Source organism: Copadichromis virginalis, linkage group LG6, assembly GCF_057382275.1.
Source record: "Copadichromis virginalis isolate Kocher_CV1m ecotype Utaka linkage group LG6, C_Virginalis_male_GT1.1, whole genome shotgun sequence".
In the NCBI taxonomy this organism is placed as follows: Eukaryota; Metazoa; Chordata; class Actinopteri; order Cichliformes; family Cichlidae; genus Copadichromis; species Copadichromis virginalis.
The window spans coordinates 38,753,532-38,775,024 of record NC_140623.1 but is presented as its reverse complement, the minus strand read 5'-3'; the positions used below and the strand labels follow the sequence as shown (position 1 = coordinate 38,775,024).

At 42.3% G+C, this 21,493-nt stretch overlaps 2 protein-coding genes across 4 annotated transcripts; both read left to right on the top strand.

Annotated features, from left to right (window-relative positions):
* Positions 1–228: 228 nt before the first annotated feature.
* Positions 229–15,891, top strand: LOC146708440 (uncharacterized). Of its 3 annotated transcripts, none has more exons than XM_085460320.1 (8): positions 229–445; positions 3,408–3,526; positions 3,625–4,556; positions 4,739–4,831; positions 10,242–10,707; positions 11,869–13,647; positions 14,986–15,063; positions 15,145–15,211. In XM_085460320.1, the coding sequence occupies exons 2-7, from the start codon at positions 3,424–3,426 to the stop codon at positions 15,021–15,023; spliced, it is 3,411 nt and encodes a 1,136-aa protein (XP_085316446.1). In that variant the 5' UTR covers positions 229–445; positions 3,408–3,423; the 3' UTR covers positions 15,024–15,063; positions 15,145–15,211. The 3 variants fall into 3 exon arrangements, with proteins under 3 accessions (XP_085316446.1, XP_085316445.1, XP_085316444.1); XM_085460319.1 differs by lacking the exon at positions 14,986–15,063 and adding an exon at positions 848–974 and having other exon boundaries at positions 232–445; positions 15,145–15,891; XM_085460318.1 differs by lacking the exon at positions 14,986–15,063 and having other exon boundaries at positions 232–445; positions 15,145–15,891.
* A 963-nt stretch (positions 15,892–16,854) lies between these two features.
* timm10 (translocase of inner mitochondrial membrane 10 homolog (yeast)) lies at positions 16,855–20,545 on the top strand. Its single transcript, XM_085460316.1, has 2 exons — positions 16,855–17,072; positions 19,436–20,545. The coding sequence occupies exons 1-2, from the start codon at positions 17,002–17,004 to the stop codon at positions 19,629–19,631; spliced, it is 267 nt and encodes an 88-aa protein (XP_085316442.1). The 5' UTR covers positions 16,855–17,001; the 3' UTR covers positions 19,632–20,545.
* Positions 20,546–21,493: the final 948 nt, after the last annotated feature.

Sequence of the window (21,493 nt, the reverse complement as noted above, 5' to 3'; positions counted from 1 at the left end):
AACAGGAACACAAACACAAGTAAAAGGACTCTCCCTCTTATATATACACATTTTGGTTTCCGCTGATTCTGTTTAACGCCGTTTTGTTATCAACAAACTACACATATGTCAGTAAAGATTTTCAGCTTGCATATTTAATTCATAAATTTATTTTTTCACTATCACAAAACAAATTGGAACTAAAATTTTTAAACCAATGAAACTAAAAGTGAATCCACTCTGAGCTGACACCAAACTTACTAATAACTCAGCGCTCGGTGTCATTTCACAGGGCGGTCAGTAGGTGTCGCTATCACGTTGCAACACCATCTCGGATGCAAAAACTCGTGATGGGCGTCGATGTGTTGCATATGGCTGTGCGACTTTAATTTCTGGCTTTAACTCCAGTGGGTAAAATAAACATAATCCTCCATGAACCCTCTGCTCCTGCTACAGGAAGATTTTGGTAAGTGTAACTTTAAAGCTAACCTACATTAGCCACAGTGTCGGAACTCACTCCAGAATTAGCCATCTTAATAAGGTTAAGCCGATTAAACCTTCATTCTAAGGAATGGAAGGATTATTAAGTTGTAGTCTATGAATAAAGTGGCAAAATTTTATGCGAAATGAAGGGCGTTTTGGTTTTTTGCATTTTTGTGCTAACATGTAGCTACCTCTTAAGCTAGCTAGGATAAGTCTAGACAGCGACGATTAACCAACGCATTTTGTTTAAAAAAAAAAAAAAAGTCGGCTTAGGTGTCTAGAAAATTGCGATTAATGGAATAAATGAAACAGACAAACAAATAAAAATGTTGTCTGATTGGTAACAAGCCGATAGTGAAGTTCACTAATGCTAATTAATTTGTAGGGCTCCTCCACGTGGTCCACATGCTCCCAGAGTCGGTGTTAGCTGTGATCCTGCCAGAGAGACCACCTCTGTACACACCGCACACAGGAAACTAGCCGTGACTCATTACACTGTCAGAAGAAAACGGGTATCTAGAGGTGTACCTAGTACTTAAATTAAGGATCTCAAGTTGTACCAAGAATTTAAACCTGCAATAAATTATAAGAAGAGGTCAAAAGTGAGGCTTTCCCCCAAACCATGAATGCAGCAATTGAGCAATTTACTCAGAAATGTTCATTTCGATTTTAGGGGAAAAAGCTCTTCAACTCAAAAGATAAAAGGTATAAATAAACTGTATTATTCAGATTAATAGAAAATAAATGAAACCATTATCTAGCGTCCATATATTCAGAAAAGCTCGAAATTGTATCTTAAATTACAATAAAAGCAATAATACAATAATAAAAGCAACAAAAAAAAAAATAGCAATTGGAATATTTTGGTACTTTCAAAGGAATACCCTACCTTGAATCTGATTTGGGTTTTTTTTAAAAAAAATCATCAAAAGATCTGTTTCCTGCCATTCTAAGCAAAGTTGGTCAAATAATTCATTTTTGTGCAAATCAGCCAAACTTTGAAAGCAATTTTTAATTTAATTTGACTGGTAATTTCTATACAACGTTTTCCATGTCGGCTAATACTGACTACCTTATGACTGTGCTCTTATTCAACAGGATAGTGAGCCCCCCCCCCCCAATGTTATTTAAGCTATTTAAGTGTTTACCAGATTTGTTTGGAGGCAGATGATTTGTGGCGACCTCCTTAAAATTGTAGCCGAAAGAAGAACAAGGTTTCTATACAAGCAGTTTTTGTGTCCCAGTTTTTGCTGAAATTAAATTCACATGCCCTTTAATGAACCATATGGTATAGCCAAGCTGGGAAAAAAAGTAGCCACCACCCAAAGAAATAGGTTGTGACTATTGTCCACCCATTCCACTAAATAATTATCACAGTGATTTAATGTTTTAGCTGGCAGCAGGTTATTTAACCCTACCTAAGGCAGTGAGTAGGTTCTCTTCTATTAAACAACCATGTCTGGAGACGTATCCTGGGGTTGTGGAAAAGATCTTACTCTATTTTAGAAGGGTGACATTATTGGCCTGAGCAGGGGAAAAACTCAGGAGATTCCTAAAATGACGGAAACTGGGTTAATAACTGCCCAGTGTATTATTGCATTATTGAAATCTGTAAGAGTTGTGGTGAACCATCATCTTTGATGGAGAAATGGACAAAATCTTGAATGATCCTGATCGGAGATTACTGAAATATTTAGTTTGTAAAAACTTCAATTTAATTTATATAACACCAAATCACAGCAACAGTCTTGTCGAAGTGCTTTATATTGTAACAGAACAACCCTACGATAATACAGAGAAAACCAACAACAATCAGAAAACCATCTATGAGCAAGCACTTGGCAATAGTGGAAAGGAAAAACTCCCTTTTAACAGGAAGAAATCTCCAAAAAAACAGAGTCATGGCATTTCCTTATCTTACATTGTAGCAAACTCAAGACACTGGGACTAAATGCTATCATAGCCCTAAGAAAACCACTTCTCAATGAGGCTGTAAGGGTGGAAAGAAGACTTCAGTTTGCTTAGGTGCTTAAAGATGGTCTGAGCCCAGATTTATCCTGCTTAAGAATGATTAGCACGTCATACTGAGGGATACAGATAAATTGATGCACCAACACGAGCCCATGGGGGCAGTCCTGTGGTTGGTTTAGTTGCTCATATCTAGGTTCAGCATTGTTGAATGAGGTCAGCTACCTGAATTTACTGAATGAGCAGCTTTTTCCAGCCATGGATTTTTTTTCTTCCCTGATGGCATGGACATATTCCAAGATGGCCGCATTCATTCGGATCAAATTGTGGCAAAGTGGTTTGGGTCTCACTGAGAATCTTTGGAATGTGCGTGCCTGCATATAAATAAATGTTGTGACATTTCGTAAGCTCAATGAAATGACTCATAAAGGTCTGAGACAAATTCCAAATGGCAGCTGGTTTATGAGCTTCCAGATGAGAAGATGAAGACAAGCACACACACAGTCAGATAAGTCAGGAAGTCATGCAGGCACATGTTCATTTGACAGAGATAAAAATCCTTGTAGTCCCTTATTTGGGCAGTTACTTTGAAGGACTATCTAATCGTTATCATTATCTGAGTGGTAACCAAAGAATAAAAGCTGCACATTTACAATCACCTGTTAAATCTGATTTAAAACGCTTAAAAAAAATAAGACTTTGAAATGCTTTTTTCTATCTGAAGGTTGGGCTTCAGCCACCGTGTTTGCTGTTACAGAATTCTCACTTAAGGATTCTTCTCCATGTCTTTCTTCTGCCTCTGATGTTGTGCAGGGAAACATAAATTTTGCACACACATGCCCTGGAATGTTAACCATATTACTTTTTTAAATTAAAAACGTATCTTTGGATGTGAATTGCAAACTCCCTCTGCCTGCGAATGCTCTTGTGCCTGTTTGATTTTGCTTCAAGACGGCTTCTGTTTGTACTTCAAACAGAAGTGCTCATGTGGACATGCAGAGGTACCTGTGGCCTGGTTATGAGGTGCAGCTTCTCGGGGGGCTGCAGAGACAACAGAACAGTGCCCAGTTCTGTGACACCCTGCTCCAAACTGAGGGTGAGAAAGAAGGAAAATTACAAAGTTCTTTGTGATGTAAGACAATGTACAAAATGCACAATTGAGTCATTCTCTCCTGACTTATTCTTTATGTAAAGGTATCTCAATCCCAACCCACAGCTGCATCCTTGCAGCTCTCAGCCCGTACTTGTCTCAGAAGCTTTCAGCCTCCCCCTCACCTCCATCTGGACAGAAGCGTCAGCTCCAGCTCCAGACCGTGAAGGCCCAGACTCTGCTCAAGCTGGTTGGTCTGCTTTACTCTGGTGTGCTGGAGGTAAAAGGAAACAATGAGAAGAGTGATGTGCTGGCTGCAGCCCACCAGTTTGGAATCACAGACCTTGTACGAGGACAGAAGGGTGGAGGGCCGAAAGAAGTCCAGGAAAGGAGGCAGAGTCTTGGGAATTGCAGAGAGAGACGGGGAAGCCTAAAAATACAGGAGACACATGTTGAGGCTGAGGTGACGGGCACGGGAGAGGAAAATTCACCAGTCAGAAAGACAATCAGTGTGTCTGTTGGCACACAGACAGCAACCATTGCTGAAAATTCAGTGGATTTTGGAAATCCGGAGCCTGCCTCCTCTGTAGCTCAAAGCCCGGATGTTTGTATCACTGTTCCACATCTCACCCCTCGCCCCGCCGTTGCCAGTGATGCAGAGTCTACATTTGGCCAAACTTGTGACAGTGTAACGAATCCCACATCCACTTCATCTTTTTCCATTGACACTGTGCCTTTTCCTACCATCCGTAATGATTCCAGTTCCTCGGAAGCTCAGGGCGACTGTTACCAAGAGTCATCTGAGTCTGGGGACAGCATCACCTGGTTGTCCAGAGAAAGGGCAGGATTGGAGGATGGAAAATCAAACGGCACGGCAGCTGAGAGCGTAAATGCAGAGCAGCCACGACAGGTCTGCAGAGATGAGATGAACGAAAAAGAAAACTCGAGTGAAAAGAGTCCTTCACCATGCAGCGCAGCGGTGAAAGATCTAACCAAGATGAAGGAGATGATGGAAGACGCACAGATATCCATCAAGGTGAAAAGAAATTGTATTCTTTTCGTGTTGTGAGCAGGAGTTCCGTTTCATGGATTGAGTGTAGGCATCATGTATGTTCGTTGTCTCTGGATTAGTTTGTTATATGTCACACCACATGTGTTGGACACCTTTCTCACTTTGTGTGTTTTTGTCAGAACTGTATTTGTCTTATGTGTGTGCAGGTGAAGCTGAGGAGAAGAACAACAGGAGAGATGTGGGAGGTGGTGACGGTACAAAGCCCAAATGAGACGTCCATCCTGACATCACCGACTCAGGTATTTAACCCTCTGGGGTCGCCGGACGCGGCGGCGCATCAAAATCACATGACCAATTTAAGACGACACAGCTACAAGATGCGGCAGGTCAGAGTCCCCATTTCAACTTGGGTCGAAAGTGCGAACTTCACTATATACCAGTTTTTGAATTGTGTCGATGGGCCACGTAAAACCAGAGTTATGATAAAAAATACACGCGATGTTTTTTTCTGAACAAAACAGTGGCGTTTACAGTGTGAAGAACGGTAAAAACAGCGTTTTCTACAGACAGCGCTAGCAAACACTCTCCCTTTGCGAACATCCCTTCCCTATTGGTGTTAGAGTTTACCATGTCAGCCAATCAAAAAACTGATGAGTGGAGTGACACCCGCGATGGAAAGCGGGCGAGCGAAAGACAGAGAGAGTGAGCGAGTTTTCATATGTGAGACATTAGTGACGTTTAGCGTGTTTGGAGGCTGTAGTTAGTTTGTTGTGTAGTTATTGTCTTGTATTGTGTGTCAGTTAGACCGCTGAATTTCATATTTGCTCTAAAAAAGCCGTCAAAGGCAGATTTCAGTGTAAACGCTGTTCCCACATGGAAAACTGGACTGATGCACCTCCTGCTGTCAGACCTGCAGGGTTTAGGCCTGTGCTGTTCTCCTCTGTCTTATACTGAACACAAACTACATTTTTTGGACTGGCACAAATAATTTGTGTGCCTTCTTATTTGATGCAGAACACCTGATTGTTCTGTAAATAGATTTAAATGGTTATATAAAAAACGCCTGAGGCCTTGGCTGCATTTTTAGGTAAATGGTACCATATAACTTTGTTGTTTGCAAAACTTGTGCATAATTTTTAGAAATGTACAATTTCTATTTGCATTTCAAGTTATGAAAATTATTCGTTAAACATGTTTGTGGGTTTTACAGTAAAAAATATAACTTTTTTCTACTCGGATTTTGAATTTTTTGTCTGAATTTAGATCAACTGTGCTAATATAGTATACCAAAATGAAAAAATAACTCAAATTTCAGATATTTGAGGTTGTGCTGAAAATAATGATACCAAAAAAGGCAAGAAAAACATATTTTAAAGGTGAAATATAGAGGTAAAATCAAAAAGTAGTCAAAAACGGCCAATTATACCCTGGACCCTGGGTTAAGGAATAAATTGCAAAATAACTTAATATTTAATTACCATACTTTCTGGACAATAGAGCGCACCTGTATATAAGCCGCATCAGCTCTATTTAAAAAAAAAAAAAAAAGATATACAAGCCGCAGATATCTATGATGAAAAAGTAGATATTTACTGCATGTACAGAACAATCTTGTACTGCAAATGTACAAGTATGTACCTGAACAGATTCTTTCCGAACAATGCCTTTTAACACGGCAGCAACTTTGCTGATTAAAACGGAACAGTATTTATTTACCTCCGTTTTTCCTGTATTTGAAACCACAAGTCACTTTAATCATCTTCGCTGAAACCCATGAAGTCGTCTTCTTCAGTGTCGGAGTTGAACAGGCTCAGAAGAGCTTCATCACATCTGTCTCCATCAGTCTCGCTCTCCGTGTCACTGTCATCCTCCGGTGAAGTTGGCTCTGAAGGTGCGCCGCTCTCTTCGCGCAGCAGTCCAGCCTTTCGGAACCCATTGGTGATGGTGGATTCTTTCACAGCACTCCACGCTGTTAGGATCCACTGACAGACATCAGAAAAGGATGCTTTTCGCATGCGGCCAGTTTTTGTGAATGACTTTTCACCGCTTGTCATCCAAGTCTCCCGCTCAACCCGTAGTGCAGCTTTAAATGCCCAATTTACACTGATGTCAAGTGGCTGCAAAAACTTTGTTGTACCTCCAGGAATCACAGCTGGAATGGAGTTTGTTTTCTTGATCGCTGCTTTCACAGAATCTGTGATATGGGCCCTCATGCTATCCAAAACAAGCAGTGCTTTTTTCCGGTGAAAAAATCCTCCCGGGCGCTTCCCATAGCACTCCGTTAACCATTCCTTCATTAGACCTTCTATCATCCACCCTTTGGTGTTAACTTTGACCACTATGCCTTTTCGGGAGTTGTTCTTTCGGCATAGTTATGCGCTTAAAAATCACCACTGGTGGAAGTTTTTGTCCGGATGCCGTGCATGCCAGAACGCAGGTGAAGTGCGTCCTCTCATGGCCTGTTGTTTTCAACAACACGGATGATGCACCTGTCTTGTTAACGGTCCTGGTCAGAGGCAGATCAAATGTTAAAGGTACTTCATCCATATTGATTATGTCGTCTGGTCCGATGGAGTTTTCTTGTATCTTTTTTTCAACGAATTTGTGGAAGTTTTCAACTTTTTCCTGATAGTCAGGGGGGAGTTGCTGACAGAGAGTGGTCCGTGGTTTTTACGTTTCATAAATCTGAAACACCATGACGGCCCACCTTTGAAATCTTTAATATTCATTTCGCGGGTGATTGTTTCGGCTTTCAGTCGGATCTGTACAGTGGATACACCTCGGCCACCTGCTCTCTGTGTGTTCACCCATTCCTCCAGGACATTTTCAAGTTCAGGCCACCTGCTTTTATGTCCTCTGAAAGCTTTTCTCGACTTTTGGCATTGCATGAGCTCTTCCCGCTGTCGCCTCCAACGTCTCACCATAGACTCATTGACGCTAAGCTTGCGTGCAGCAGCGCGGTTTCCCTCCTGGATAGCAAGATCGATGGCCTTCAACTTAAAACTTGCATCATACGAACTTCTTCGTGTGGTTTCCATGATGAAGGGGCGAGGATTTGAAAATAATTACCAGTTGGTAATTTGTTGTGCGTGTTCTATCTGAACACGCTGAGGCCATGGTTCTCAGCCGGAAAAGGGTGGAGTGCCCACTCTGGGTTGGGGATGAGTTCCTGCCCCAAGTGGAGGAGTTCAAGTATCTCGGGGTCTTGTTCGCGAGTGATGGGAGAAGGGAGCCGGAGATCGACAGACGGATTGGGGCTGCAGCTGCAGTAATGCGGACGCTGCACCGGTCCGTCGTGGTGAAGAGGGAGCTGAGTGTAAAAGCGAGGCTCTCAATTTACCGGTCGATCTACGTCCCTACCCTCACCTATGGCCACGAGCTGTGGGTAGTGACCGAAAGAACAAGATCGCGGATACAAGCGGCAGAAATGAGCTTCCTCCGAAGGGTGGCTGGCCTCTCCCTTAGAGATAGGGTGAGAAGTTCGGCCATCCGGGAGGGGCTCAGAGTAGAGCAGCTGCTGCTCCACATCGAAAGGAGCCAGCTGAGGTGGTTCGGGCATCTGACAAGGATGCCCCCTGGGCACCTCCTGGGTGAGGTGTTCCAGGCATGTCCCACCGGGAGGAGGCCCCGGGGCAGACCCAGGACACGCTGGAGAGATTATATCTCTCGGCTGGCCTGGGAACGCCTTGGTATTCCCCCGGATAAGCTGGAGGAGGTGGCTGGGGAGAGGGAGGTCTGGGCCTCTTTGTTTAGGCTGCTGCCCCCGCGACCCGGCTCCGGATAAAGCGGATGAAGATGGATGGATGGATGGTGTTCTATCTGCTAAAGAAAAAGTAGTGTATTCTTCTTTGCATTGATTTTTCATCAATCTATCTTGTTTTTATTCTAATTCTGGTTAGAGTCCCCCTAGTGGTGGAAGAAAAATCCACAGAATAGCCGCACCTTTGTATAAGCCTCATGGCTCAAAACCTAAGGGAAAAAGTAGCGGCTTATAGTCCAGAAAGTACGGTACATTTTTTGAAGCTACACTAAACGCTTAAAAAATGTTTTTGTTTTTTTTTAATTTTCTGGCAATTTTTTATGGCTTGTGGGGATAGGTTAATTGGATAATCCAAATTGCCCATAGGTGTGAATGTGCAAGTGAATGTGAGCGCGAATGGTTGTCTGTCCCTGTGTGTTGGCCCTGCGACAGACTGGCGACCTGCCCAGGGTGTACCCCGCCTCTCGCCCTATGACAGCTGGGATAGGCTCCAGCGCCCCTGAAAAGGATGAGAAGAAGCGGATGGATGGATTTTTTTTTTTATGGTTTCAGGCTTTACACGTGTGACAGTGTCATGAGGTTTGTCATGAGCTAGTGGGAGATTTGAAGTATTTAGGAAAGTACATTTCAGTATCACTTAAATTCCCAGTTCTGAGTCTGACAGACGGCATAATCGAGTGAACATCAAGAAACATGAAGTGGAAGAATTCCCTGTGATAAAAACTTTTATTTTGATTAAAAAATAGGATGCCCTTTCAAAACCTTACAATAACCAGCTTCTTCTTCTTAATCTTTGTTTATACTGTGTTATAGACTCAGGCAGCTGGAGACCTGAGAAACGAGTAATCATACCTGTTATACTTTGAAATGTGCTTGAAGACTGTTGCTTGGCATTGGGGCTTATTTTTGATGCCAGATGTTTTGCAATGTTTTGAAATATTACCTATGAAAGCATGACAACTAAACATTTATATAACTTAAGCTCACGCTGGTAAGCAAGAAACAAGAAATATCCATTTGTCAACAAGAATAGAGACCGCAGGAGGGAAGGTGCATTTCTGCAGAATAGAGTAGGCTGAAGAAGAGGAGGAGGAGGTGCACGTGGCCCGGCCGATGGTTTGGTGATACGTTAAAGGCTCACTCCGTGCTCTGTGAGAAGTAAGCAGCAGCGGTATGATGTAAATGTGGTGTAAAACCTTAGCTGGGCAGGTTTAGCTCGGCTGTTGCCTCAGGCTCGACCAGAAAGAAGGTGCGTTTCATCATGTTCTCCCCCTGAGATCAGCAGCACAGCAGACATATTTGCTCTGTGGAAACTTTGCCATCCTTTTACCTGGTAAAGGGTAAAAGATTACCACAAGAATCTCTGATGTCTTGATGGTAAAGCAGTATCTGTTTTTATTTACGTGTCGAGAAATTTGTCAATTGTTTAATGTGAATATGAAAAACAGGAATTGGAAAAAAGTGTTTATAAAATGACATGATCACCAGTTAATTTCTTTTTCTTCACTTGTTTCCTGTGAGTGCTGCAAACAGTGAAGTCGTTTTTTTATTCAAACTGTGGTGATCAGAGAAGTGAGTGTTAAATATTTTAGCTGGTTTCAGTCTTCCTTTCCAGCTCTCATCAAATAACTTCAACTGGAGGAATGAAAATCCAAACTTTGATATGAAACTTAGATTTCAGTGGTAAAATAAAGTCTTTGTCCCGTCGCCCCTAATCCGACAATCACGTTTCAACCGTCGTTGTTTTCTCTGTATTATTATTACCTCGCCTACATTATAAAGCACTTAGAGGCAACTGTTGGGGACTCATTTTCAGAGAAGCACCTCAATAAAATAGTTTGTTAGTCCAGTTTATCTGCAGACAGATGAATTCACCTTTGTTTTAAAGTTTGAATGAAAGGTGATATTTTGTAATGGTTTTAATGGTTTCTTATTCATCTTTCAAAAAGCCACAGACAGATGCTGAGGAACTCGAGCCTCCTCCCTCCCCTGTCCCCCCATGCCCTGTTCAGAAACCAGAGATCCAGAACCTTCCACCTGCTGTAACCAGCTCTCCCACACAACCAGAGCAACACCACAGCACCACCTCTGAATCCCAGTCTTTCTCCAGCAGCAGCTTCACCTCAAACCCCGACACTGAGCTTGAATCAGCGCCGGCGCCTCAGCCGCAGGGCTCTGTGGACGAGTGTGACGAGCAGATAGAGAAGCTGTTAGAGGACGTCATGATGAGCCTGAACATCCTGCCCAACTTGGAGAGTAACTGTAAGAAGTTGGAGTCGAGCCACAATGTTTGCCGAGTCCCAGTTTCGCAGGGTGACGCAGCCCAGGGTCGGATGGATCCTGTTGCCAGTGCAGCAGAGGTTGCTTTCTTTCAGGATTTGGAGTCGCAAAGCAACCAGACGTCAGTGGAGACAGGTAGAAGCTTTCTTTGTAAATACACATATATTTTTAATATCACATTATGAAATAGTTGTACAGACCCGTAGTAAGTTTTTTTTGTTTTCTGTATTTTTATTCTTTTGTTAAAGACTCCTTAGCATCTCTCCTCACTGCTCCACAGGCTCCAGGGTCTCATTACTGGCCTGTTATTGTTTGTGGCTAGCAAACAGTTTTTAGGTCCATTACTGCCACCTTCTGCATGCAGTAGTGTATTACATCTTAACAGTATTGGGGTTGATTGTTTGTTTGTTTGTTTGTTTTTTGAGACAAGACATTGATCAATTTTAGAATAAGGACTCAAAAATCCTGACCACCCCTCACTGCGAATGTACTGAAGTTTACTGTTCAGCATTTAACATTTATTGGTGATTTTTGTGTTTGTTTAGTTACATTTTAACAACATGTAAAGCCTTACAGTTTGTCTTTATTATTTTTTATACCTTGTTTTGTCTAAAACCTCAAACAGTTCTTCGTTCCTTGGATTAAACTTCAGTGTTTCTGCAAAGAAAATGAATTTGAAGAATTAACTGAGAGCAGGTGGAAGAGAGCCTGGACAGAAGAGAAATAAAAATAAATAAATAAAAAAGTCAGTAGAAGCAAAAAAAGAATACATGTGTATGAATGAGAGGGAGACAGGTGTAACAGTGAATCTGCAAATAGTAGAGGTACTGGGAGTAAAGCAGGTTTGTGGTTTGGAGATGGGCAAAAAAGTGCAGGAGCTGGATGTTGCACAGTTGAAGATGCTCAGATTTGATCTGGATGTGAGTAGGAGGGACAGCTGAGGCTGAGCAGTTTGTAGACGACTGTTTTAGACTTCTGTCCTTTTTATACTGATTTTAAAAAGGCAGAGGTGTATTTTCAGAGAGTAACACAGTAGGACCTTTTTCTTTCTTTTTTTTTTAAAGCACATTACATGTTATTACAGAAGCAGACTGAGTTGAACCTGACTTAAGTCTCAGTTCAAGTGCTCTCACTGCTACCCGTCCTGCTGCCCTTCCTCCTCAGTTTTTAGGAGCTTATTAATTGGTACTTTTAATTGGATTTTTTGATTGTCACAGAAAATGTCTATAAAAATACAGGGCTTACAATTCACGTATTTAAGATGAATTGATAGTCATCCTTCCGCTTGCTCGTTAGGTATCCATTGTTGCTTTGCCGCTCCAAACCAGCCCAAGTTGATCCAGCAGCAGCAGCCGACTCCCCAGTGCAACCCAGCTGTCAGATCTTTATGGCAAATCGATGGATTGAGCTGCCAGGGTTTGCCCCCATTCAAAAGTCAAAATTCTCTGTATCCGGAAACAACCACAGGCTCAGCCCTGTCTTCAGCTTTCTCCACCAGAGGCCAGAAACTCCATTACCCAGCATTTCAGCCACCATCCTCACAAGATGATCAACAGAGTCTCGAGTTTTTGCCTCTGCCAAATGGAGATGGGACACAGTCTAAACCCACTTTTTCCTCACCTTGCATGGATGACTTGCGGCTTCCTCAGCGTCTCTCCCCATTAGAGCCAAGTTCATCTGCAGCTAAAGGTCAGCCTCTACTCAACAACTCAGCAAACCCTGAACACGATGTCCAGCAGCAGCCATCCTTACGTAGGAGACCCTGGCTCTCGGACAACGCTGGTTCACTGCAGTTTCCCTTTAGCAGCATCATTTGCACAGGTCATAAAAGTACATCTCCATCACCAGATCCAGATCACAGCTGCCAGTCAAAGCAAGAGCAGCAGGAGAAGGATTTGCATTTAACAAATAGAGGAACCAGTGCAGAAGGTTGCAAAGGGAATAGCTTGAAAAAGAGAGGAAAAAAATCAGCAGCAGAAGTAAAATCGTACTCCAGGAGGCTGAAGGAGAGTTTCAAATATAGACATGATGACTCTACAGGAGACGGGAGGAAGAGAAGGCGCACAAATGATCAACAAGACTCCACCGGTTCTTGTTCTGCGTACAAAGATTTAAAAGTCAGTGATGGAACAAAGAATTGTTCAGTGAGTTTGTCAAGTAACAATGTGCTATTGAAGGAAAGAGAAGTGGCTATCAGGTCTTCAAATGCACCATCTGGACTTCCAGGGAAACCCAGCAAAATGTTGCCCGTCATTGACATTGGGGAAGAAAAACCCTTTGGCACCAAGCCGTCTCGGATCAGGACCAGGGGCTTTATAAAAAAATCTCAAGAGGCAGCAAATAACACAACCCCACCTGAAACGCCTTGCATTTTCAAGCCTGTCGTCAGCAGAGCTCAGCTTGTGAGTCAGGATGGCGTCTCGCTCGCGAAAAGGAAACGTGGTAGACCCCGAAAAATAAGACCTGTAGAGGACTCTACACAAAGTGTTCCTGCCGTTGTTGAAAACAATGAAAATGTCGACAATGCGCAGGTCGACAGGGACTTGCCAAAGGAGCAGGAGGAGAAAAAAATGGAGAGGACGTGCAGGAAACGGAGGAGGAATGAGAGCGAGGTGGAGGTCAGCGCAGTGAAGAAGACTGCGAGTGTCGAGCACACTGAAAAGGCTGAAGAAACCAATAATGACTGTAACGTAAAACCCGGGACAGTGAATCAGCGGCACGTGGTCACTCTGAAGGACATTCAGAAGCTTATTAAATGGCAACAAGCACGAAGAATGAAGTCCAAACAGACCCAGGAAACACATGAACCTGCAACAGGCACAGATGGCATATTGGAGAAAGGAGTGGACATTAAAGACGGGACAAACTCTGAAGAACATCACAAAGGTTCAAACATCGCAGTTGATAAAAATCACAATCTTCTTTTGAGCCCGTCTGCAGAGACAAACCGTCGTATGAGCGAGAAGAGGAGTTTGGATGGTGATGAAGACCACCCAGTGTCCTTAGACGTTGTGGAAGAAGATGAAGCCAAGGTGACACCGGAGAGAGAGCGACCACTGGGAAGTCCTTATGAAGGTACTTTGAATTTTGCTGTTTCTGTTGCCATGGTAAATTAATTGGATTTTGTTTTGAAGGTTGTTATTCAGAATGAATGATTACATTGGTAGTATTGATTTTTCTGCTCTATGCCAATCACACAGGCACCTCCGAGGATGGGTTGGCATAGTGTGCTGTGGCTTCAGGCCATTTGTCTCTTGCAGATGGGAGTAAACTGTAAAAACACAGACCATAAACTGTCACGTTGGAGCTAAGGCACGGTGTTTGTGTCGCCCCCATGTGGGCTGACGCAAAGCCGCATAGTTTCACTTCAAGAGACCAAAAAACTTTTCTTAAAGTAGATGCAGATTTAGACATAAAAAAAGAGAAAAAACTAATAAAAAAAACTGAATATCATTTCAGGTTAAACCTTGCAATAGAGCAAATTTACATTTTAATATTTTTTGTCTTTTTAAGTCTGCTCAGAATTTCAGTATCTGTTCAGACATCAGCTTCAATACGGCCATTTTTTTTTAAACGTGCTGTTGCACAATCCAGTGCATGATCAACATGTACTTAAGTGCTGTTTGTCCTGCAGTCTGGTTGGACGGCACCTTCATTTCTCAGTGGATCTACTACATTAAAAAAAAATCTACCTTGGAAGGAGAATGCAGTGTTTTGTGTAGGAAACACTGTAAAATTCTCTCTGTAGGCATGTGTCCATGTTTGCTTTTGCTATTTAGTTTCTTCCTTTTTTATGTCCTCAGTTATGTCACAACAGTGGGATGGCACTCGAGCATTTAAAGCATGCCATAAAGCTTTCTTTCCATTTGGCTGTGCAGGTTCCTGTCATCTACTAGCTGTTATTTTCAAACTAACCACCTAACCCTGCTCCTTCCTGTGGAGGACCAAGACTAGGTGGCAGCCTGACCAGGTTGCTCTTGTGGCGGTCACCGTCCAACTCCAGGCCTCACGGGCAGGTGTCCTGCAGGTTTTAGATATCGCTCTGGGTCAACGCACCTGAATCAAATGATTAGTTCATTTCCAGGCCTCTGGAGAACGTAAAGAGATGTTAAGGAGGTAATTTAGCCATTTAAATCAGCTGTGATGGATCAAGGACACATCTAAAACCTGAGGCCTGGAGTTCCACACCCCTGGTCTAGGTGGATGGACTTCTGCTCTACTGTCTTTGACTTCAGCTGGTGATTAAAGTTCTTGTTTGGTCTGGAGATGCACTGTGAGCTCAGTGGCCACTCGATTGAGATGATGCTGGTCCATGCTGGTGCGCTGAGCTCTCGAGGGCTGCAGAGCAGAACAAGAACAGAATCACTTGAAAGGCAGCTGATCTTGTGTTTTATTTGCTGACGGTGTTTGCAGATGAGACACTAACGTCAAAAGCTCACTGCTGGCTATAGAGGCAGCTGACTATTGATCAGTTATTTATCATCGGAAAGTGTGAGTATGCCTCTTTCTGCTTGCACACAAACATGCACGCACATGCTCCTGCTACCCTCACAGTCTCCTTCTGTGGCACAGGGAAATCTGATACAACGGGGTCTCCATTCCTCAATGATGACTGCTCCTCTCACAGTGACACCCTCCTGCCTGAAGAAAACACAGCTTTGGACTTCATGTTGCAGCCCTTGACTGCGAAGATAACCAGTACAGACAAAAAGGGAAAAGAGGAGGAGGAGGAGGAGGAAGAAGAAGATGTGGATGTTCTGGTTTGCTCCCCAGAAAAAGCATCTCAGACCAGAGAGTGTGAGGGGTTCCTCAACAACATAGACATGACTCCGAATGAAGATGAGGAAGATGATGTGAATGAGATTGACGTGACTGGAGACGAGGCAGAGTAACGTCATGTACTTGTGTATTTTCTACCCCGTCCAGTGGTCGGCTCTCACTCTAATGCTGTCTCTGTTCTGGTTGTGTTTATGTTCACATGTCACATGAAGTTGCGTTTAAAGATTCATTTTTACATTCTTCACTTCATGTTTTCACCGCTTTGGGTTTTCGTTTAGTTCCTTCTGTATACGGTTCAAAAAGATGTTTCATTTCCTTTAATAATATTCTAAAGAAAAAGTTTCTTTTGTCAATTTTATAAATTTTACATTTTCAGCGAAATTGTCTGATGAATAGAGGAAAAGGCACTTGAGTGGCCTTCAGTGATGTCCCTCTGTATGTTTCCATTGTGGAAAAGCTCTGTTGTTTTAAGTCTATATTTGTAAAACTGTTTTATGTACATCAGTACATAATTATGGTTTATTAAACGTTTTCATGTGACCGCTTGCTTTCTTTAAAAAGCACCATAGCTGAACACAAGAGGGCACTACAGAATATACACTCACTGGCCACATTATTAGTTACATTTTGCTTGAATTCTAATTGGCATAGATTTAACAAAGTGCTGGAAATATTCCTTTTCCATTTTGGTCCATATTGACATGACAGCATCACATGTTACAGCTGGTTTGCTCCCCAGATTTATGAGCTACACATTTATAATGCAATACTTTGGATTGAGCTCTGGTATCTATGGAGGTCCTTTGAGTGTCTTGCTGGAAGCAGACATATGAAGATTTGTACACTGTGGTCATAAAGGGATGGACTTGACACACAAAGCAAGGTAAATCTATGCTTTTATGTTTACACCAGAACCATCCAAATACTGCAGAAGAAACCGAGACGTCCAATTACGAAGCAGTTTTTTCCAACCCCAAAACCAAGCATCGGGTGGTTAGTTGAGTTACTGTTGCCTGCTCATCAGCTTGCAGCAGTCTGCCCATTTTCCTTTGTCCTCTGCCATCTACAATTAATTTTTACCCAGAGAGCTGGTGCTCACTGGACATTTGATCTTTTTCTGATCTCTCTGCATTGGAACATCTCAGAAGATTCAAAGCATTTATTGTCATGTGTACAAAGAAAAGCATTTCTCTGTACAATGAAATTCTTTCTCTGGTGTCCACACACATATGCCGGTTAATATGTACTAATAGATAAAATACAAATAGCATGAATAAATAAATGGAGACAGAAGTTTCAGAAATACAGAACAAACCAACTTTCTTCCTCATTCTGATGTTCAGTTTGAACTTAAGCAGGTTTTTTGTCCTTCACTTCCCTGTGAGGCTCTTATCTTACTTTGGACAAATAGAAATACACACACACACCTGTAGAGGGCGCGCTTCCTGGTCCCTCCACTTTCTGCTTTTTGAATCCAACTTTATTGTCACCGGAAGTGTGTGAGGGAAACGGCACACACGTGTTTTCGTGCAGGTTTGAAGGTTACAGAAGCAGCGGGTACTGCTCCTTGCTTGCTGTCCGGAGGAGAGGCTCAGCGGGACGGCGTGTTTGTGGTTCGAGACCCGGTGTGAGCAGAACTGAAGCGGAGCCATGGATCCTGTGAAGGCGCAGCAGCTGGCGGCGGAGCTGGAGGTGGAGATGATGGCTGACATGTACAACCGGTAAAGCCCAAACAAGCTAACCTCTCAGCTAGCCACAGCAGTCTGCTGTGAAGTGTCGCGGCTTTTATGTGTCAAACTTACATGTATTTACAGTGTGCCAGAATAATGTGCAAAGATAATTACTGTTTAGTGAAGCTGAGCCTGTACAGCTCATCGTTAATGCGAGCAAGTGTCCTGCTGGTGAAGCTCATTATTATAAAGGCCCACCAGCCGGCATGTTTAAGGCAAAGGGTGGCTTCTACTAAAGGCTGGCAAGGGTTAAATCCAGTGTGGGATAGCATTTATTTTAAAAAGAGCTATAGTGACTAAAATTTAAAGGCCTGAGTTTAGTGCTTAACTCACTGAATTTACTTCACATGTCACAATTTTACAGTATAAGCACAGTACGGCTTTTTCTCATAATATAAAGATGTGTCCTTGTGTCATAACACAGTAATCTACTTAAATGCCGTCACTTGTGTAAGAGTACATTCATTCATATTAAGTTAAGTGGTTTTGATCACAAGTATTTTTATACTTGGAAGAAGCAGCACAGACCTGCATCTCTGAATGAAGAAAAGACGAGCCTGGTTAATATTTATCCTTTCATGACCTTGCACAAATTATACATTCATGTGCTTTTAATAAAGTCTTGCAGTTAAAATCCACTGAGTCAGATTCAGTCAGTTGCCAAAGAAAATAGTTTATGTACTTTTATGCAGGTGTTTTTGGCTTGAAAGAGACGAATAAATATACATGAGCAATGAGTTATGGGTTTGTTCAACCATTCAGATCAAGAAACAAGCAGTTTGCTTGCTTTACTTTTTTGACTGAGGTTTGATTGGCTCTTGGCTCTCTATCAGCTTACTGGGATTTTCTTCTGCAGTAATTTGATGGCGCCCAGTTATTGACATCACTCCATAAACCAAATACTAATGTTTGTTTACATTTTGTGGATGGAAGTGAGCAATAATTCTATCAAATTCTAGTTAACTAGTTCTCTACATTCATATGATACCTGGCAACATCTTAGAGCCATTAAAGATATGTTACTGGCCACCTGATTAGTGCTTGCTCATACGTGATAATTCCCCTTTTGCCTTTAGCATAGATATAAAAAAAAATGGTGGAAACATTCCTCAGAGATTTTGGTCTGTATTGACGTGATGGCGTCACACAGTTGTTGGACGTTGTCAGATGGGCTGTTCTGTTTAGTTGGGTCTGGTGGTAGGCGAGGCATGTTTGTTTGTTATGTTTGGTATCTTTTGACAGGAAACATTTTGACACGTCAGTAAGTTGATGTTTCAGATTTAGGGGATTTTATTGGTATCCCAATGCTGGCAGTACTTTTAGAAGTACATAGTGTAAAATGCCTGTTTTTAACAGTTTAACTGTTTCTTGTAGTTCACCAGAACAGTGACAGTAACTGGGCCTTTCAGGCAGTTAGAGGCGTTCGTGGCTTATCGTCTACCTTGTTGCAGTTTTTTGAATCCTGGGGCTGGATGTGAAGAACCTAACCAATAATTTTAATCGGGTTAAAGAAATAATCCACTGAAATGTGATTTATCAGGTCACCATCACTGTGTCTCCTAAGGCAAACGGTGATGGTGACCTGCAGAAGGAACTTAAGGCTTCTTCTGATGAGCATGGTGTTGTATTAAAAGACATTTGGCTAGATGAAGTGCTGTTGGATAGACTCATTCAGCAACATGAAATGAGAGATTGATGACTTTCATGTGTTTTGAGTTTGGTCTCTTTGTGAATCTCCTGCAGTGAAGAGGAACTGGGTTTAATGTCCGTCGGTGGTCATGTGGTGTTTGTTGGGCAAGGATGAATGAAATTCTGTCCTCGGGGCTTATCCCTGTGAAGACTTTGAGGACAAAGGAAGTAATTAGTTGCCATTTAACTTTTTGCTAGTTCTTCTTTGAAGTATATAATTAAACTGAATCTGTGTCTCTCCCTGCTCTGATGAAGGATCTGTGTCAACACCGGGAAGCACGTTTCTGCTGTGACATGAGCCAGAATACATTTTATTTGCAGAAATTCTAAATACTCTTCTTAAATGCACCTTTTCTTGACCTAAAAGTTGGTTAATTTAACATCTTTATGAAATTAAATAACTATTATATCAGGTCATATGAAACTATGAATTTTAAAAGGAGAGTATTCAGAGCCAACTTTAGGTTCACAAAATAACTCCAGCAGATGGCGCTGTTCTGTTTTACTAAGTGACTGTTGTAAGCAAGTCATAATGGGGACCCCACAATAAGGTGCTTATGCGTGAATATATCATGTAGTAACACGTTTGTTATGTTTTAAAAATGTATTTTTATCATCACTCTTAATACTGAAGAATCTTGACTGTTTCCTTCCTTTCCTCTCAGAATGACTAATGCCTGCCACAGGAAGTGCGTACCGCCACATTATAAGGAGGCAGAGCTGACCAAGGGTGAGTCGGTCTGCCTGGACCGCTGCGTGGCCAAATATCTGGACCTTCACGAGCGGCTAGGACGCAAGCTGACGGAGCTCTCAGTCCAGGACGAGGAAATGATGAGGAAGGCGGCTGTGGGGAGCGGATAGACGTGGATGAAGAAAACAAAATGGAGAATGATGTGGGATCAAAAGGTCATGGGGATGGGGTTAGCATGTGTGGCTTCAAACAATGAGAGACTTGTATTTTAATTAAAGGGTGGGAAATAAAAAAAAAAAAAGTGTGGAGTTAATGCTGTCGAGGGCCCGCTGAGAGAAACTGCCTCTTCCTCAGAAACTTGGTGGATCAGCAGCATAAGGACATGTTGAAACTACTCACAGTGGACCAGACACTCTGGATCTTTTCCACTTTCTGTACGTTGAGCCTGGACTCTCGAAGTCACTTGAAAATCTGACTGAAAAGGAGAAAGGCCTCTGATGCGTAACACCAGAAAGCTAGAAACCAGAAACCTGGTTACATGTGACAGGTCCAGACAAATGCAAAGAATGATTCAACTTTAATCTTTATCTCAATTCACCCTTTGAACTGGGGTCAGATTTTTCTTGTTTGGTTTTGGAAGGCACTGAAAGTAAATATAGACTCTTTGCAAAGCTGCAGTTCAACCCGTGGAACTAGTTTATTTACAGTTGTCTGTCATGCAGACATGTCAGTCCTGTGCAACACCTCAGAAACAGCGAATCATGGGTCAGGGCATGCACAGAATTCATTATGGGCTGAGCCAAAATGTCTTTTTTGTACTATTCATAGTTTACTCTTTTGACCCTGGTTGGTTCTTTGTCTTTAACAGCTCAGATAAAAACAAAAAAAAACAATGCCTGAACTTTGCTCATTTTGTCATGCTTGTGTAGACTGTGTTGTGCTGTGTGTCAGTGGACCATGTTTTAGTGTGCGTGTCTCTTTTTCTTCATGTTTAAACCACAGTGACACAGCTTTTCATCTGCACTGCAGAGAAGCTGCACAGTGTGCTGTTAACTCTAATAAAGCGCTGTCATCGTGTAGCCTAGCTTCATGAGTGTTGGAAGTATTTATTCTGGCCCTCACACGAGGTTTGTGGTATGGTTCGACTTCACTCTCGTGCAGAGTGTGTGAATGAATATACAGTAACTATAAGATGAAATACAATGAAATCTCGAGTGATTATTACAGATACAACATAGTGTTTTTCTACATTTTGAAAAAAAAAGGTTCTAAAAGTTTTGTTGATATGAAATTTTCTGTGAAGAATTCTGAAACATGATCACAGAACTCTTTCCTGGTTTAAGAAAAACTGCTTTACAACTTCAGGCCAGGGACGACCGCGCTCAAGGAGGGAGGCTGATTAACCATATCTACAATCAAGAGATGCAGATATAGAGGGTTTAAAACATGAAGCAAACCACTGGTTACACAAGAAGAAGAAGGCTAGATTAAACTTTGCAAAAAAGCATGTCAAAGATCCTGCTTGGCTAAAACTAAAAGTCATTATGGACAAGTGAAAACCTGAGCGTCGAAGGAGAGACACCTTAAGATCTCAAACACGGCACCATCTGTCAGACATGGTGGAGACAGTGTTATAGTTTGAGCATGTATGGCTGGCAGTGGAACCGTGCCACTAGTGTTTATTTGTGACCAATAGAGCATGCTTTTCAGTTACTGAAGGCAGAGAGAGCCACAAACAAGCAGCAACTGAAACCGGCTTTCAGCTTTCTATCCATAATGCAGGCAGTGTCTGGATCTAAAGATCTTTCTCTAGAATAAGTAAAGTTTGTGCATTTTTACACCAGAGCAGGAACAGCAATGCGTGTTATTTTTTATTAAATGTATAATTAATGAGTTCACTGCAGCTCTCGCACTCTGCAAAGCCATCTGGTGGGTCGCTCTGAATCAACCAAACCGAGCAAGTGTGAGACATTGTTGCTCCCACCGCTCAACAGAACAACACGTGTGATGTTATAACAGAACTGCAAACTGC

Coding starts and splice junctions, on each gene's coding strand:
- LOC146708440 (XM_085460318.1), top strand. CDS start 3,424: ATGCAGAGGTACCTGTGGCCTGGTTATGAGGTGCAGCTTCTCGGGGGG. Junction 4,832..10,241: donor TCCTGACATCACCGACTCAG/GTATTTAACCCT, acceptor TCTTTCAAAAAG/CCACAGACAGATGCTGAGGA. Junction 10,708..11,868: donor CCAGACGTCAGTGGAGACAG/GTAGAAGCTTTC, acceptor CTTGCTCGTTAG/GTATCCATTGTTGCTTTGCC.
- timm10 (XM_085460316.1), top strand. CDS start 17,002: ATGGATCCTGTGAAGGCGCAGCAGCTGGCGGCGGAGCTGGAGGTGGAG. Junction 17,073..19,435: donor ATGGCTGACATGTACAACCG/GTAAAGCCCAAA, acceptor CTTTCCTCTCAG/AATGACTAATGCCTGCCACA.